This window comes from Pteropus medius, unplaced genomic scaffold, assembly GCF_902729225.1.
Source record: "Pteropus medius unplaced genomic scaffold, Ma_sr-lr_union100, whole genome shotgun sequence".
NCBI classification, from domain to species: domain Eukaryota; kingdom Metazoa; phylum Chordata; class Mammalia; order Chiroptera; family Pteropodidae; genus Pteropus; species Pteropus medius.
In genome coordinates this window covers 13,635,952-13,655,042 of record NW_024346667.1, presented here as the reverse complement: position 1 = coordinate 13,655,042, position 19,091 = coordinate 13,635,952, and the positions used below count along the sequence as shown (strand labels likewise).

The following is a 19,091-nucleotide window of genomic DNA, read 5'->3' as shown; positions in this document are numbered from 1 at the left end:
ATATATGTATCACTGTGGCCAGTATATCTAGGACTCACTAGCCTGTGACCTCTAAATAATTGTGAAGACTAAATGAGTTAAGAAACATAAAGCCCTGAACAGAGTAAATGTAAAGAAAAATAAGATAAATGTCATCTATAATTTTTATTTTATTATCATTATTGTCAATTAAATATCCTCACAATCTTTCCAGAGATTTTTGAGACTCAGTTCCTTAAGGTGTTGACCAAACCACAAAATGAGCTTGTCCTAAGGAATCCTAAGTTACAAAATCCGTTTCCAAGACGTCGAAAGGTTATTTCCTTCCAGATCCAGGGCTCTGCTGTGTGGCTTGGTACAAATATCCCCGGTTCAACGGTGTGGTTTTTATCACGATGCCAATTGGAAAATAGTTTAGAGATGTTTTTGATTGGAAACAAATTTTGACCCTTTGGTGCATTACATTCAAAACGTTTCCACTGCAAAGTGTTTAAACTTTTATTATTGCATTTATCACATTGTATTATAGTCGCGGGTAGGGTGACCATACTTCCTAGTTTATGCCTGTTGTCTTGAAGTACCATCTGGTTTAGCATTTTAGCACTCTCGAAAGTGTCCTGGTTTAGACAATAAACTCTATAGTTCCCCAGGTTATGAGGCAGGTGCCTGGCTGGAGAGGCTGAGGAGCACTGGGGTGGTCCTAAGCCGTGTGGGTCTGTGTGAGAAATTAGTGAGTCTGGTGACCCAGAGCTGTCTGGCTGATTTGCATGCAGAGAAGGGCTTTGAGGGGAAACTTAGGCGCCGAAGGCTAAAGGCAGAATTAGTGGAGGAAAATCAGGAGGGCCTCAAAGACTACAGCTAGGCCTTGTAAGAAAGGGTTCCTGTTACCACTTCTGCTAAGAACACTTTACATTCTACGACAGTAAGAACTGCAGAGAACAGCACCATTGTGGCTCTTTTAGAGCTTTCATTGTAATAAGTATGTTAGGGGACAGCATCATCCTGGTCAAGGAATCGAGGGCAATGAGATCTAACCCAGAAGATGCTTTGTAATCCTAAACCTCAGTGAGGAGTGAAAACAACTAAACCTGAGTTCCTAAAGACTCTGAGAAATATTCAGGTGGGAGATAGGGGCAGATTTGCATATATTTTAATCATTAATGCAAGATTTAATTTAATTTAGTATAATTTTAGTTTTACGTGCTCCAATTATAGAGTCGATTACAGTCTATTCATTAAAAAAAGAATATTTGATAAGTAGGACACCTCATGTCCTGGCAAGGACATGGGACTGGCAAGAGGATACTTTTCTGAACAGAGAGTACCTTGGTTATTTAGTTTTAAAATTGTATTGTGAAAGATTCTTTAAATTGAAACGGGATAGTATATTTCTATATCCAAGGCTGTTGTTTGACATGTACTGTGATAAGAGATCATGACATTGTCAACATACATATCTATTCCTGTGGTTTATTCTATCATTTTTATGGTGAGGATCTTCCAAAATGTGATCTTAGCTTTTATCTCCGATCTCTTCACTATGTTACATTTCCAAACTAACTGCTGAATATCTTCACATGATTGTCCTATCTGTACTTTAAATCTAATGGACCAAAGGGGAATTCATTCTCTTCCATTCACATCCTCTCTTGTTACTTTACTCCCAGCCAAAGCAAACTTGACCTTCACTTGTGTTCCCTTCGTCTATAACAGCAACACCTTCTTTAGACTATTTGGAGTAATTTTTAACTCTTTATTCTTTACGTCCAACAGCCAGGAATTCACCAAGATAGTTTACTTCCAAAATGTCTCTCAAATCTTTTCTCTATTACATTCACTCCCAATAACAATTCTAAGTTCATATTTCACTTGCATAATTACAGTAGCCCTTTCTCTGATCTTCATATACTATATTCTGTTGCATTTCTATTTCATATTCTAAATTGGCTTTAGAAAAACCTTCCTAAATCCCAGATCAGAAATGACCCCTTTCTTCATGAAAGTCTCCAATTGCCTACAAAAATTAAGTACCATCTCTCTATTTTAGCATACTCTTTCTCTAACCTATATTTTCTAGCATTAAATCATTGCTCATACCTTACCCTTGAATTCAGGCAGATTATTCACTATTCCATAACCTTCATACAATTTTGTTTCCATGCCTTCGATCATGCTCTTCTCCCACTAAGGAATACGCCTATTGAAATAACGTTTATCCTTTAACACTCAATTAGTCAATATTAATTGCTCATTCTTTTCTTTCTAAAACATTTTTTAAAAAAGAACTTTTAACACATTTTCTTCTACTATTCACTAATATTAGTGATATATGAAATGGGAGCCTGCCTCTCTTAATCCGTATAAATGGGATTACAAAGTCACATAACTTTGCCAGACCTCTGCAAAGTCGTAGTGGTATATACAAAGCATCATAGAAGTGCATGTGATTGCGGATGCCTTCCTCCCACTGATGCCCTTGATGACAGGGAACAGTTATCTTCATTTCTGTCTCTTTCAAAGTGCCTCGTTAATTTCTTCCTTGCACAAAATGAGCCATCTTTAAATGCTTGTTTGTATATTTAAATTAAAACTTGACTGTAATGTAAAATAATGCCCTAAATTTATGGCATATTATAGATACTTAGGAGCTATAGTGAACTTGGAAATGTGAGAAATAAGATTTTCTTTCAATAGTAAGAAAAACATGAAATTCATCAGAGTGACTTGGAGAGCAGGCCATGCCTGTAATGTGATTGGCGATATTAAATTTTTAAATAAATCGATATAATAATTGAAAATATTAAAAATATTCTGAGTCAATGAAATGGAAACTGGGGAGGGGAAGGGCAAAACATTGTTCAACTTAACAGTATAAAATAAAGAGAAACACGTAAGCAAATATAGGCAATATCTATTAGAATATGACCTTAGCTATCAAATTCTAATTGTGTAAAATCATCTCTATTGAGAGGGAGCTGCATTGGGCTCTTTCAGTCCGATACAAAACACAAATCATTTGATTCAGGTAAGTTCCCTGGCTCTGATTCCATAAGTGGTCAACTTTCTGTAGGCTGGGAAAGAGAGAATATACTGATCATATTTGTAAGTTATAGCTGTAGTATTTCCTTTAGCTCTGGGTTTAAAAAAAAAAAATTGATGTTATAAAAAATACATTTGCTTGAGGTGAGTTGACAAAACCAGATTTCTGAGGCTGATAACCAGACCCAGAACTAACGCAACTTCATCATGGTAATAAATACCACCCTGGGAGAGCTGTTACAGGGCCTGGGATTCCAGCTAATCCAAGGTGAGCCGCGGCCTCATTCAAGAGCTTTTCGTTTCTCCGGCTTATTATTGACAATGGCCATAATCTTGTTTTGGATGGCACTTTGGAAAATACTACGTATTATTTTTTTTGTTCCCAGATTAAGGGAAAGAGAGAAATATATGGTTTTTTATGTATGCATTTAAAAACTAAAATCTCTAAAGCGAAATAAAATGAACAACTGAATTCCTTCATAAACACAGTTCCCTACATTTGATTTTATAGTCCATTTTTAGGGAAAAAATAAAACAGCACCTACAATGCAATCACACTAACATTCACACGCATTGAAAATAATCTATCATTTCTCAGAATTTGAGAAATACAATAAACTATTTGATGGCCTCAGAATCGAAAATGACATTCGCTTTGGAAGAAACACTGCAGGACAATGTGCTGGGCAACAGTTATGCTGGTATACACACACAGCTACTTTATTTTGCTCCTTTTATTGTCCTCTCAATAAGAGAAGCAGCCTTGGGTAGCTTTCCTGGGCCTCTTCACTTCCCTGTCCGTTTTTCAGACTGCCAACCGCAGGAGCACAAGTGGCTATTCATTGGGAGTCTGGCTCTGGCAGAGGGTCTCTCTCCTCAGGTTGTGCATATTCACCCAGCTCAGAAGAGACAACTATCCAGTAATTGTTTAATATGAAAGTACTTTTTTTAAAAAAATACAAATTGGCAAAGATACATTATGCTAAATGTCTACAAAGGTAGTTCTCGATGTCTACCACACCCTTCAGACCTTCTCTATGTGTTCGTTGGAAGAAATTCCTTTAGCCCAAACTCATTCGGACAAGTTTTTAAATAAGATGATAAATGTCATTTTTTACAGTTAAACAGCAAAGCAAAAAAATATATATTATATTTACTGCCTGATAACTAGCCATATTCAGTAATTTCGATTTTGCTAATCGTATCATTGATTTTTATTTTTAAGCATGAGTGCACAAGCAAGTAAAAAAGGATATATTCAGTCAGATCACAACCTTATAGCTTAATTTAAAAACCTGATTTTCAAATCAGGTCATGCTAATAGTTAAAAAATTGTTTTCAAAAGTGAAAAATGATTTCATTTAAGAAAAACTTCATCTTAATTCTTTAAGTAATAAAAAAAATAGAAAGTAACGAGATCCTAGAGTTGTTTGTTCAATTTTTGAAATAAGTTAGGGAGGAGGGGCTGTGGAAAGATTTTCTTTAAATAGTTCCCTTTGGAAAAACATCAACAACTTAAATATTTCAAAGTGGTTAACCACTTGTAAAGAGACTGAAAACAACATGCTAGGTATGTGTGTCCCCCAAACATACATATCTCTGATTCAGACTTTTAAACTGTCAATACCCGAGAGACAATGCCATTGACAAGTACCTGGCACTGGTCCTGCCAGCTAATTTTTTCCCTAGAGAGTGGTTTTGGGCGACAGAGTGGCGTCCGGGTTTCCCAGGTTGTTGCACTGACGAACTGCAGTGGTGGTGAAGTCAAGGAGCCTGACGAAATCTCATTAATCATTCTAAATTAAATCCAACCTTCCTGTCCAACCAGGCCAAAGAGAAAGCCATTTTTTTCTTTTCACAAATGAAAATTTCCTCAGTAAAGATTTGGTATCTTTCTCTTGTTGGTCTTTAATTCAATTAGACAAAAATAAAATAAAACAATCCACTTTTCTAAGCTTGCAAACAAATCATTTGTCCAGATATGATTTCACAGATCAACCAAATGTCTTTTAAAAATAAAATAAATTTTGAATAAAAATCATGGAAACATTCTGAGGGGAAACTATACTACTTAAATTAAGGATACCATTTATCTTTATTTTCTGATTAGTTCAATGAATTTATTTTGTTCTACCTAAAATATATAATCCTTAATAATATTTAAAATAAGAAAGAAGAAAAAATCCATTATCCATAATATTTTGGTATATTTTATTCTAGTCTCTTCTTTCCATTCATAATTTTTTGCTTTGTTTTACATAGTAATTGTATGTATGTGTATATGTATAATTTAATATTCTTTTTACTATTTATCACTTTTTAAATAATTTTTCTCATATTATTTATAAACATCATGGCTTCATAGCAATACATCTCGAGGATATATTTTAGTCCTCTTCACCAGTGCTTAGCATAGTGTCTGGTACATAGTACATACTCAAATGTTGGTTAGTTATTTGTTAGAAAAGACTCAAGTTCTGGGCTTTCCAGTTGTTTCTATTTTTTTCCCTCTTTAATTAAAAACAATGATGTGATTAAAGTGCACTTACTGCTTTTCCTCTATTTTGGATTATTTCCATAGCATGGCTTCCCAAAGTGGACATTATTCATTTATAAATGCTTAAAAGGAACTGTAGGCCGTTGTGTTATTATAGTGATCTTTAAGAAAAAGTTTACTTTAAGTAGAAAAACAGACTCCAATTAGAATAAACAGGTTATTATTTTAAATATTAAGACTTCTGAACAAGCTTACTCTCATTGAGCACTGCATTAATATTGTCAAAAACATAAAAAATCAACTTAGAGAAGTAACAAGATCAATGATTTAAATTCCTGAAATTAAAAAAAAGGCAATCTTAAAGTAGCAGTGATTTAACCAAATATTTAAAATTAGAAAGTCCTAGAGGGATGAATTTATATCTAGAATAATACATAGGTTGAATCTACATTCATATTTAAAAAATTAACATTAATATGCTCTAATTTACAACTTTTGTACACCTGAAAGGTACAAATAGTAAAGCCATCTTTCTATATGCTTATGGAGAAACTGAACCAGGGCTAAGAAAATTCAATTGGATTTACTGAGAAACTGCTCTGGGCCAAGTATTGCGTTAGGTACTGAGGGAAATAAAAGAACAAATTTCCACCTGCAGGAATTGAGAAATTTGCCCTGGAAGGAAAAGAGTCTGAGAATTTGAAGGACAGATAACATTTCAACAGGGAAACCTGTGGGAGGGGTTACAAGATTTCCAGAAGAGAAAGCAGAACAAATGTGATTAGAGTGTTAATTTTAACAGAATGTAATAGAAAAAGTTCTGTTGATAAGTTTGGAGGACTCTAAAAGTTTTTCAGCGTTTTCCCACTTTCTTTTTCTTAAAAAAATATAATCTATACCTTAGAAAACATAAGTGGTCATTATGTATGGGAAGGAATGAGGCACCCGCAGTGTCCAGGTCCTATGGTGTGTTCTGGGCTTGGAACAGCACAGCCCTTAGTAGGGAAAGGCGTAGACAAGCCCGAGTTGCAGTGGACCACAAGTACACTTGTGGGTTTAAGCACAGCTCAGATTACATATTGAGTATGGCAGTTTTTGGTCAGAGACAATGTAAAAGCCATTAGCACTCTTGTAACTTTCTAGCTTCAAAGAACTCAGCCCCAAGTGGAAAAGGTAGGCTCAAAATGGCTTGAGTGAAGATGGGGAAAAACTATCTACTTGGGCCGCATCACATGGAAAACTTGACATCCTTCTTGAAACTCTCCTTCCCTAGCTCTTGAGATATCATTCTTCTCTGGTCCTTTTCCAGTTTTAATAAACCCTCTTTTTCTGACTTCTTCCTTTTCTATCAGTTACCAGGCTATTTCCTAAGTATTTCTTTTTACTCAACACACTGTCTAGAGGGGTTGTCTTTCCCCATGCTTAACCTCACATAACATACTTTAAATACTAATATGACCCCCGAACTTACATACCCAGCCCCAACTGGTTTTCAGTTCTAGTCTTATTCTCCACTTGCAGTCAATGTTCTATTGATACTTTCAAATTCAAAATATCCAAAAATTGGGGTCGTTTTCCATTTCTTTCCACTGGTTGCTTCTCCTAGTAGCAATCCTTGATAATATGACAACCAGATCCTCATGTTAGAAAACTGTGTTCCAAATCCCTAAATCCTATAAATTTCCAGTGTTATTTAAATTTTTAAATTGCGTTCTTCCTCTCTAAATCCTCTGCCACTTGCCTAATTCAGTCCTTTTAATAAAATCTGACAGACTGGGAGCAGTCCTTGACTTTAGTAAGATCACATTCTGATAAAGGAGTTGGATGTGTAGAAAATTACAGTACGATTATATAACAAAAATATTTACAAAGTGCTGGAGTTCACAAAGGAAGAAGTAATTACCACCAGTGGTATGTATGAGACATAGTCTTTGATAGCTTTGATGAAATTATATTCGGGGTGGATCTTAGATGATGAATAGGGGAACTTTAGATACAGAAGGGAGATAAGGATATCACAAAAAGTACAGCTTATAAAAGGCAAAGACAGACCAGACTACATTTGAGGAATGTCATTAGAGATGAGGATCTTGAGATTACCATGCTAAGCGAAATAAGAGAGAGAACCATGGTTTCACTCATATGTGGGATATAAAACTGAAAGCAACAAACAAATGTGACAAATAAACAGAGAGTCATAAACACAGACAGTGGATTAGTGATTACCAGAGGAAAAAAGGGGGGAGGTGTGGTAGATAGGGATAAAGAGGCTCAAATATTTAGCGACAGAAGGAAACACACAAGTGAACACACAATGCAATGTACATATGATGTATTACTAAATCGCACACTTGAAACCTATTTGATTTTATTAACCAATTTCGCTCTAATAATTTTAGTAAAAAAAAAAAAAGAAAATCTAAGGCCAGATTATGAAGGGTCTTATATGCCATGCTAAGGAGGCTGTACTTAATTTTGGAGAGAGAAGGGAGGCTTTGAAAGACTTTAAACAGATGTATCATCAGGAGTTTGCCTTTTAGAAATATAAGTTTGTTATATCTCAAAGGAGTTTGAAGTTTCCAACTTTAGGGGGTGTGCCTCCCCAGCAGGCACCTGGAAACTTTGAGGACATTATTTGTATGTCACAATAACTGAGGAGTGCTACTGGTATCGAGTAAATTCAGGCACGTTTATGTCCTATGTGCATGGAGCAGTCTCCCATAATGAAGAATATCCTTCCCCCAAAGCCAATGAGATCTCCATTGGGAAACAATAAATTGTTAATATAGTAAACATTTATTATTAAGGTTTTTCAAAGACTGAACATTTAAAATATTTACGCACCTAGTTTTAAATATAAACAGGAACAAATTCTTATTCAGTAAGCATAGGAAGTGATAAAAAGAAATTTGTCTAATTTGAGAGGGTTCTACTTCAAGTGATGGCCAGATAGCTCTTTCAGACAAGCCCTCCAACAGATAAAATCACAAATTTTGGGCAAAATGTAAAAATCAACTACCTGAAAGTAATGGACGGCAACCCCAAATAGGCTGATGCAGAGAAAGAATACTTAGAAAAAGAAAATAGCAGTGGGTGAGTTTCTCATTTTTATAGCTCTCAGCCTGAGGGCAATCCTCATTCTGCATCACAGGAGCGTATAGTTTTACCAACTTGAACCGTAGGACAGAGTTTGGGGCCATGGCAGCTGCTGAAAAATGAAGAGATAAATAATGGCAAAGAAAGAACCGGAGAAAAGCCCTAAATTCTATGTATAAACTCTGCCCCAAACTGTTGGTTGGTCTCTGAAGCATGAATGCACAGGAAAGATCCCAAGTAGAGCAGCCAGGTTAAAGAAATGAACTGAGATTTGAGCTGTCACCAATTGCAGGGGAGCAAGAGCTTGCAACGGGAGTTCAGCCAAATTAACAGCCAACAGGATGAAAAAAGTTCTTCAGAGAAACATATAAGAACCCAGGGTTTCTGTAATTTTTTCACCATGTGCAGGAAAAATCTAAATTACTAACATCATATAGAAAACAAAAAATATAATCTAATCACAAAAGAAAACACATCAGAGAAGACTGTCACTGAGATGCTCTAGATATTGATATGAGCAGAAAAAGATTTTAAAGAAGCTTTATAACTATGTTTAAGATTGTAAGAGAAAATGTGCTTGTAATGAAGAAAAAGACAGGAAGTCTCGGCACAGACGTATAAATGATAAAAACTAAATAAAATTTCTAGAACCACAAAACATAGTAATTGAAAGAAAAAAGTTCATTGAATGGGCTAAATGGATTACTAGAGTCAGTGAACTAGAATATAGATCAAGAGAAAAAATCCAATTAATAAAAGAAAAAAGAGCCTCACGAACCCAACATCAAAAGGTCTAGTATATGTATAGAGAAGGAAAGAGAAAATTAGGCTGAAATACTATTTGATAAAATAAAGCAATCAGAGGGAAAATGACATTATTATACACAGGGGGAAAACAATTTGACTACTACTGATTTCTCATTGGAAACAACAGAGACCAGAAACAGTGGAAGAATGTCTTTAAAGTGCCAAAGGGGGAAAAACTGTCAACACAGAATTATGTATTCACGAAATATATTCTTTAAGAAGAAAAACAAAGACATTTTTATATAAAAGGAAACTAATTGCCAGAAGACCTGAACTGTAATAGATATCAAAGTTTTTCAGGCTGAAATGAATGATACTACAAGGAAACTTGAATCCTCAGGAAGGAATAAGAGCCTTAGAAATGATAGCATGGATAAATATGAGTATTTTTTTTCTTAATTTATTTAAAATAGATATAAAATAGATTAAAAAAATTGATAAAACTCCATTTTATTGTGGAGTTTATAACATATGCAATATGTAAGACCTGTGACAACTATAAGATAACGGATAGGGAATGGGGTAAACATGCCTATAAGGATACAAAGTTTTTATATTTTATGTGTAGTGGTACAATATTAACTGTAAATAGGCTTTGCAGGGTTGCATATCTTGATATGGATTTGTTTTACACAGGTGTATGCATTTGTGAAGACATTAATTAGTACACTTAAGATTTATGCATTTTATTAAATATAAATTTTACCTAAAAAGAAAAAAAACTAAAAAAAAGATTGCTAGCTTATGATATGCAAGTTGAAGTCTTTAGGGATAAAGTGTACTGATGTCTGAAATTTAGTTTGACTTATACCAAAATGAATAGAGAGAGGGGTAAATATGAATAGAGAGAGGGGTAAATATGTGGTAAAGTGAATGCAGTAGAATTTTAATTATAGAACCTAGGTGGGAGCATATAGGCATTCTCTAAAATATTTTAACTTTTATATGTTTGAAATTTTTCAGGAGAAAATGTTGCAAAGTAATACTGCCAATCTATATTTATAATCAGGTCAGGGTGGAAAAACAAAAAAAGGAACAAGGAAAAGAAATTGGGAAAAGAAAGATACAAAAAAGGACAGATAGTCAAGCTAAAACAGGGAGGCTGAGAAAACCAAATGGTAAGTAAGAGACAGGAATGGAGAAAACAAAGGAAGATAGAAGGTTCCATTCACTGGAAAATAGATATAATACATTTATCACTACTCTTTGTCTTTTGAAAGTTTCATATGATAGTTTTGAAACTAATAAATTAGTTTTGAAGTTAAAAATTAGAATTATTTTGTCATGGAATTCAAAATTATATACCTGTGAAAATTAAGATATTTACTTCGGAATCTTAAAAATTGTTTACTATCAGTCTAAAAGTCTCTTTGACTTTCAAAAGTTGTTTATCTTGTGTTTTGTCCTTGAAAATTCTGCAGTACATCTTTCAGTTATACTTAGGGCCAGATCTGGAAGAAAGGCAGGATTTCATAGCTCTAGTAGCAGTTTCTATTCTTCCCATTCCCTCCCTATAAACTAGCAGCTAATGCTTTTCACTTAGAGACAATTCCAGGGAACTTCTGACTTACCCCATAAGTATACTTACTGTTCTATATCATTCCAAAGTTAAATGTTATAATTATGAAGTAACTGTTAATTAAAATAGTCTTAATACGTTTGCTCTCCATTAAGCAGTACTTTACCCCTCACTACCCAATCTTGTAACATCTGGGAAGGCAGAGCCCATATTTAGGTATCACTAGTACCTAGCACGGAGCTTAGCACATGGAAAATCCTAGATAAATACTGAATGAATAAATAAAGAATGTTCGCTATCATTCACAATATCCCTTTCTCAATGGATTCCGAACAGAAATCACCAAGATTAGAATAGTAAGGTTTGACTAATTAATCACTTCAGATATGTTCTAATAACGTTTTGTTCTTATGTGTATAAATCTTAGATTTTAATATATTTTGCTCTCCTAAATGGTTTAAAAGACTAATTGAGACTTGACTAACCCAGTTCTAAAAATGAAGTCAAGTGATTAATTTATATTATAAAAATAAGCACCTATTTTGCATAGTAACAAATCAATACTCTTTTTGAAGTTCAAAAGAAAGAGAAGCTGGTATTGCTTTCTGTCAAAGTCATATCCAACTTTTACAAAGACACTAATAATCTCAGATCAGGATCAAATAAATTTCAGAACTCGGTTTGAGAGAAAAAGGAAAGGCTTTAGTTAAAATCTTTACAATAAAATAATTATGATTATAAATCTCTTTAGTTAAATATGTACATGTTACATGGTATTTTAAAAAAGAATGGAAATGAATAAGGTTTTTCAGGCAAATCTAATGCACAAATATACCATCTTTTAGAGTATGTCAGTTTAACATTCTTAGACAGCTGTGTCAGACAATGGCTCTGTGTTTGTGCAAAACATGATAAGCAAAATTAAGAAAAATTCTGCAAAATTCTTTAGTTCCCCAAGGAAATTACTAAAAAAAGAAAATAGTAAAAGAAAACAAGGTTGTACACTCAAGCTTGATTGTATACAGAGGCTAGAATGACCAGCACTAATGTCACCCCCATATCTGCTAAATAGGTCCTTGGGTAGCTTTAGTTTGAAGTTAAAAGTTGAAGTCCTAACAATTGTGCTTTTATGCAGCCACATGGCCGATAAGGTAGATGTTGTCATAAAGGTGCCCTACAAAATCTTCACTAATGTTTTGAGCAGCACGACGGGTATTTCGAATAAATTCTCGTTTTGACATTTTATTCTTCACATGAGGGCTAGTGAGGTCAATGGAAAGTAGAATCAAAGAGTAGCACAGTACATAGACAGCATCTGGAAGGGAAAAGAAACACTTCAAAATGTGGTCCAAATGCATTATACAATGTAAAAGTGTTTGTAATTTTAAGAGATCAAGATTAAATCATAATTAAACACAGGATGACCAAGTCATCCCAGTTTGCCTGGGCTTTTCCCAGTTTTAGCACTGCAAGTCCTGTGTTGTGGGAAACTTAGTTCTAGGCAAACGGGATGGTTGATCATCCTAACTGAACACCAATTCAGCGAGCATTTCGAAAGAACTTTAGAATAGTTCAGGAGTTTATAGTGAAAACTCACTCTAGATTTTAAAATTTCATAATTGGCTTTATTTTCATCTTGCTTTAAATGTGATATTCCCATTCAACTACCCATAAAATACATTTGTACTGTCAATATACTTATCTTCCCATTAAAAAGACACATTTATTTACATATAATTTTAAAAAACCCTAATTTAATTGGAAAGCATCTTTAATGACAAGAAAATGTATTAACTTGGTACTAGAAAATAAAATGTAAACAACTCATCAAATTATTAAATTAATATTATTTGAGATATGTATTTTAAAGATCTATGAGATTTATATATTAATCTCCAAAGTAAATCTTTTGGGAAAAGATTGCTAAAGTTGAGTACTATGCAACAAAAAGATTTCTTCTTTATATATATACTCAGGGCAATAATCAATGTTAACTATTAAAATAGTAACAAACCTCATGATACTTGCTACTACTACTTACTACAAGGGCTTGCTACTACTATGGTGTTTATATTTCAGAATCCTGCAGTCTTGATAAAGCTAATTAAACATTATGTCTTGCAAAGGCATGTTCAACAAATTTCGAATGATAGGTAAATGTTTTGTAATCTCTGCTTAGTAAGATAAGCACAATAAAATTTTTGATATGAAGAGATAAAGCTATATCGTGAAAAAATATGTAACAGGCTATATTACACATATACATAAAGACATACACAAACAATGAACACTAGTTACATTAAAAACACATTTTAGAAAAATTCTAGGTGTTACCTATGTAATATGTGAATTATTAAAAGCTTTAAAAATAATTTCTCAAGTTTTTAGTTAGACTAGTAAAAATATCCAATGCTCGAACAATAATTTTAAAGAATTTTTATAGCTATCTTTCTTCTTAAACAGTGCATTTACTATATCTAAATGATAGTTATGACAAACTAAAGTAGTCACCACTACGAGCAGTAAAACAGGTATTTGTAATTTTTCCCCATGGTGAGAAAAATGCCTCATAAACTACTACCTGGAGGTGAGAGTGAGAGAAGGAAGGAAGGAATTCACTGTCTATATATGTTCTTACCAGGACTAAGGCCAAGTTCTCTCATTAAGTCAGGGTTACAAGCACAGAATCTATGTGAGAACTTTGTTATAAGAGTTTCAAGATATTCCCCACGCTCTTCGGGAGCGTGGATATGACGAAAAAATTCTCTCAGTGCATTGGGCAAGAATTGATTTCTAAAATTATGCAGTGTTACGAGGTCATCCAAGACATCTCTCCTATTAGAAAAAGAAAAAGACACAGCTTTAGTTAACTTTTCTCTATTAACTGTCATGGTTTTGGATGAAAATACTTTATTATTGATTACCAGATCAGTTAATCCTATAAAATATATATAATTCTTAAAATTAAAAAAATCTAAATATGATTAAGAAATTAAATAATTCAAAAATATTTCATGATTAACAAAACAAGGTGAAACTAGTAATTCTAATTATAAAATGAAAAAATGAAATTTTCAGTATTAAAAAGGACAGCTTCTTTTTAAATGTCTTAGCTAAATCCTAATAAGCAACAGAATTCTTTATTTTTTTTAAATTATGAAAATAAGGAGAATCTTCAACTTCCAAACCAATCCACATCACCAGAGGTAACTGTTTATGCAGACTTTTAAAAATGTCTACATACACTATATAATGTTCTAGAATTTTCTTTTGTTTATTTTATATAGTATATTGTGAACAGCTTTCTATGTCTTTACACATAGATTTAACATCATTTCTTTTAAGGGCTTCGACCTCCTCAGAAAGATTTGGTTTTGATTTGCTATTACAAAGATGTTGGGCTTCCATTGTGTGTGTGTGTGACCTTTTTTTACTTTTATTATGGGAACTTCCTTATCAGCAAGTTAAAGCTACCAAAAGAAATGACTTGTAAAATACAGGACTCCTTTCCCTATCTTTATTTAATTTTGCAATTAGATAAGTGCTATGTAGTATAGTTTTTAAAGTAAAACTTAATTCATTAAAAGCATTACTTAACTCATTTCTGATGAAAATTTTAATTTTTTTACCTTTCATCAAGATAGATTCTTAATTTTTTCCAATTTAGTGTTCTTGTACAGAAGATAAACTTTGCTATTTCCTTTGGTGAATCATCTAGGATACCCTTGGACATAAAGTAGTTCACTCCCTAAAGCAGAAAGACAAATCTCATAAATCAAATTAGTCTTTATTTATAAAATTAACAATTAGGCAATAGCAGAACAATAGCCATATATTCTTTCCAGCATTAATAGACTTTTTATAGCTTTAACATGCAAAATACAAGCTAGAACTCAAACTGAAACTATTATTTGTGGTTGATAGTTTACATGCAATGAAAAGTAGGAAATTCAAAGTTAAGACTCCTAAAGAAATCATAATTCAATTTACTGGCTCATGTCAGTTAAAACTAACTATACAGAAATATAACCTAATGGAAGAACGGCGGGGAGTGGTGGTGGGGAAGGGGAGAGGTGAAGAGGGGAGGGAGAAACTACCACATAGACTTTAAAATAAGCTTTATAACAAATACTTCTGCTGCTTGACAGAAAATATGATTTCTTAAAGTTCAGATACACAATCTAATACACTTTTCAAGGAATTATGTTCTTGAGAAAATAAGATTCTTCAAGTGAAAGACTAAGAACTTTATTCTGAAAAGAAAAATAATTATTTAACTTAAAGTGGGCACAATTCCAGGCCAGTTTATGGGCTGTACACCCTTTGGCTTTAAGCACTGCCATATTCTACAAAAATTTAGCTCCAATACACACTTAGGCAAAACATAAGACAAAACAATTTCAATGTTCTTCATAGGATTTATCTTTGAATTTCCTTTTCTCTGCATGCAAAGTTTTCCAGAGAAGCATTAGTGTGTACCTACTTTAGATTTAAATCAACAACAACAAAACATCAACAAAAAAATCAAACGCTGAAACCAATGTTCTTTCAAGTATATAGAGGGCACATTCAAATAACTGCCTTATGTGGATTTGAATGTGCTTTTATTGAAATAAAAGGCAGGTGTGTTTATTTCAACTCACAGTTATCCAGATAAATGCATTCCTACAAATGCTTATGTCTGGATAATAGCACACTGTGTGCAGTTAATTGGTAGAGAAAATGACGTATTATATACACCCGGCATACTGTTTTCACACATAAATTCCTTCAGCATTTCTTCCCTTTACAAACACTTACATAGTACTCGGAAATATTGCACACATTAAGAATACCAAAAGTTGTAAGAATTTTTATAAAAGACCCTTAAATCTCTTTCATAAAATTTTTATATTAAAAAGGCATAAAGTAATTTGGTACCATGAGGTAAAGCTTTTGAAAGGTTATAATTATCTGTAAATTGTAACTCAAAGATAAGATTTTTTATATAAAACTAATTGGATGAGCCATCAAGATAACATCCTATTAGCAATGCTATCAAATTCTCATGTGAATTTTAATAGTATAAAAACAATCCTAAAGCACTGTTTTTAAAAAAAATATATATAAAGAAGAATAGAATGTGATATCATGAAACTTTCTTGTCAACTCAACTGTAAGCCTTGCATCCTGGATACAAGGCTAGAGAATGTAACATGATCAAGATGGAAAGCCAAAGAATTTGTTTGGAATGAGGCTCTCAGCAATTGTCTGAGGGGGCAGGAACTAGAGATATAGGAATGCTTGTTCCATCCTTTCCTCCATTAGTTTGAAAAATCGAGAGTTGACTGTATATTTAATTGATCTACTCAGCAAAAATTAAGTTGGGTTTGATTTTTTCTAAAATTCCTGCATTTAAAAGAATAATCGTATATCAGAAGTATTTCCAGTGCTTAATTTTAATCCAGGTGAATCAAAAACAAAGGAGTGTCAATTAAATATTATTTAATAAGTTCATTATTCATACCTACTTATAAATCAATATTTAAGATATAAAACTAATTCTAATCTACTTTTAAAAATTATATAAAATGTAAACCACTACTATGATCCATAAATTAATATGTAAATCTCTAATTATACGATATATGCCATGTTAATATCATTTGATGCCCCTTAGTTATAAATTAACATTGGTATTTGCCTCATGTAAGCATCATAAAAGTATACTGTTGGTCATTCCCTTTTTTATGGAATACATATTTTGAGAATTTAATATCTAACCTAACTTGTCCAGGATTGACATATGGAAAAGCAGTAGAGATGCAAAGGAAATAATCTATTCTAAACACATGAAAAAACCCTCATACGCTACATTTATGAAAGTGAGAAGAGCAGTTGTTAATATGCTGGCTATCAAGCCAAGGGATAGTCCAAGTGAAAGACAAAGATAGTTGAGGCTTCTAGCTTAGAAGCAGAAAGAAAGAAATGACAGAAAAAAATGATTGATAGAAAAAAAACACAGGTTATAGGGGGCGTTGATTTGAAGGAAACAGTAGTGTGTTGACCTTACAAATGTTTAATTTCAGGTGATGATAGATACAACCAGAAAGGAAAAGCAGGCAGTTGGCAATGTAATAAGATATCGAGAAAAAAGTGAGGGTTGAAGGTACAGATTAAGGACCTTGAATAAGAAATCAGTGAGGGAGCAGGTAATGAAGAGGACAGAAACAGAAGCTCCCAGAGGCTAAGAGCCTTTGAAATTTATAAAAAAGTATACAATGCAATTGCATATTATAGTTGAAGGAACATAATTTTCAGAAAAGGGAGCAAATCATGGCTCTGCCACCTAACAATTATCTGAACACGAACAACTTATCCAACCTTTTAAGCCTTGGTTTCCTAACCAGTAAAAATTTTAGAAGGCTATTGTGAAGACATGAAGTGCCTAGCATATAACCTGGCTAGTTTCCTTTATCTTTTAGATAGCTCGAGGAGACGAAAAGATGGGAAAAGAGGGCACTGAATCTGATAATTGAGAGAAAAGAAAATAGGGACTTTCAAGAAGCAGTGGGGAGTAGTGGGGATTCCAAGGAGAAAGGAAGGAGCTCAAGGTAAGGACACAGTCTAGACCACTCCACTGAAATATGTATTAGTACCGAAGAGGAAAAATAATGGCAAAATTAAAGGGCAAAAGGTAAAATAAAATTTTTCCAAGATAATTTTGACCTGTGTCATGTCAGAAAACAAAAGAGCATCACTGGAGAGAGAAAAAGAGAGAAAGAGGAGATAATGGGAGCGCAAGATAAAGCGGGGCAAGGAAAAGGACTGAAAATACAGGTGAGTTTATAGTGCTTTCTAAGGCTGGAGGACAGGATAGCGCTACTCGTTCAGAGACGGGTGTATTAGGAAACTGATAAAAGTAGAAAGAGTGCATGTTGGTTTTCTTTTTAGAGAGGACAAACCATCTAGAGAGAGTTGGAAAATACCTGATTTGAATCCTCAAGCAAAATGGTAAAGATTTCTATCGACAACATTGCAGGAGAGAACAAGGAATCCATGATAAATAATAAAAGGAGACCCAAGCAGCTCTCAATGAATTCATCCCATTTCACGTTAGGTTTTTCTTTAATACATCAGATGTTTTCAGTAAGTCAAGAAAGAAAAAAATCAAGAAATTTTGTAGTGCAGTGTCCATAGAGTATGCCACAAAATTTGTTATGCAGATGATAGCATCGAGACTTCATATGATCAAATTAAGAGTGGTGAGCTGTTTTGATGCAATTTGTTGTGGTTGCAAACACAAATAATTCAAGAAAACATAAATAAATAGCTAAAACCAATATTAAGAAGAAATTTAGAATGAAGAAAAAGATGACCTTAGTCACCTATATATAATGTATCTCTCCATTTACTCATTACTGTAAGAATGGCACTTTCCACATAATTCATGTTTAAGATATAGCTACTTTGTTTTCTTCTATTACATAAATACCCGTGTTTTCTCTCCTCTTTTAACAAAACCTAGTTTTAAAAAATCAAATCACTATTACTCACAGTGTGTTTCAAAAGCAAAATCTGCCATATATATGATCAGAACCAAAAATACATAAATTTGGGAACAGAGTGAACTCTAGAAAACTAGGCATGCAAAGCCAAATGAAAAAGTACTGATTTTCACTGTGAACCTAAAACTACTCTAAAAAAAAAAAAATTAAAGTATCAATTTTAAAAAAAAGTACTGACTGTTGGTACTCAAAGTACTGGCTATTGGCACAGGCACTTGGCAGAAACATTGTGTAACAGTTGGTCAAAAGAAGAAATCATTAATAAAACAAAACTGTGACATACATACAAAATCACTAATAAAACAAAACTGTACCCTTAATTTTTTTTCCTAAAGAACAGCTTAGAAAAGAAATTTAATAAACATTTTGATCTACGTAGTTTTGTTCAAATTTGCCTTTGCATACAATGTAAAAAGCCAGTACTGTGCCTACTACTTTCAGGCAATAAACCTGTCCTTAGAGCACTGTATAATAGAAAGCAAACTGGACACTGTATATAATTTTCTCTTTAAAAGAAAATTTGAAGACTTTCAAAATAACAATCCTTAAACTTTAATAATATTTATAAAACAAAGCAGTTCAATTTAGATTTCTAATTTTTCTTTCA

The 19,091-nt window shown here is 33.2% G+C and overlaps 1 protein-coding gene across 2 annotated transcripts in view; it reads right to left on the bottom strand.

Annotated features, from left to right (window-relative positions):
- Nucleotides 1-11,617: 11,617 nt before the first annotated feature.
- Nucleotides 11,618-19,091, bottom strand: part of FBXO8 (F-box protein 8) — a 34,225-nt gene continuing 26,751 nt past the window's right edge. For both annotated transcript variants that reach the window (XM_039876094.1, XM_039876095.1), the window contains exons 4-6: nt 14,567-14,685; nt 13,576-13,772; nt 11,618-12,252 (exon numbers count right to left, since the gene is read on the bottom strand). In XM_039876094.1, the coding sequence (XP_039732028.1) occupies nt 12,065-12,252; nt 13,576-13,772; nt 14,567-14,685 (504 nt within the window). In that variant the 3' untranslated portion in view covers nt 11,618-12,064. The remainder of the gene's footprint in view (nt 12,253-13,575; nt 13,773-14,566; nt 14,686-19,091) is intronic.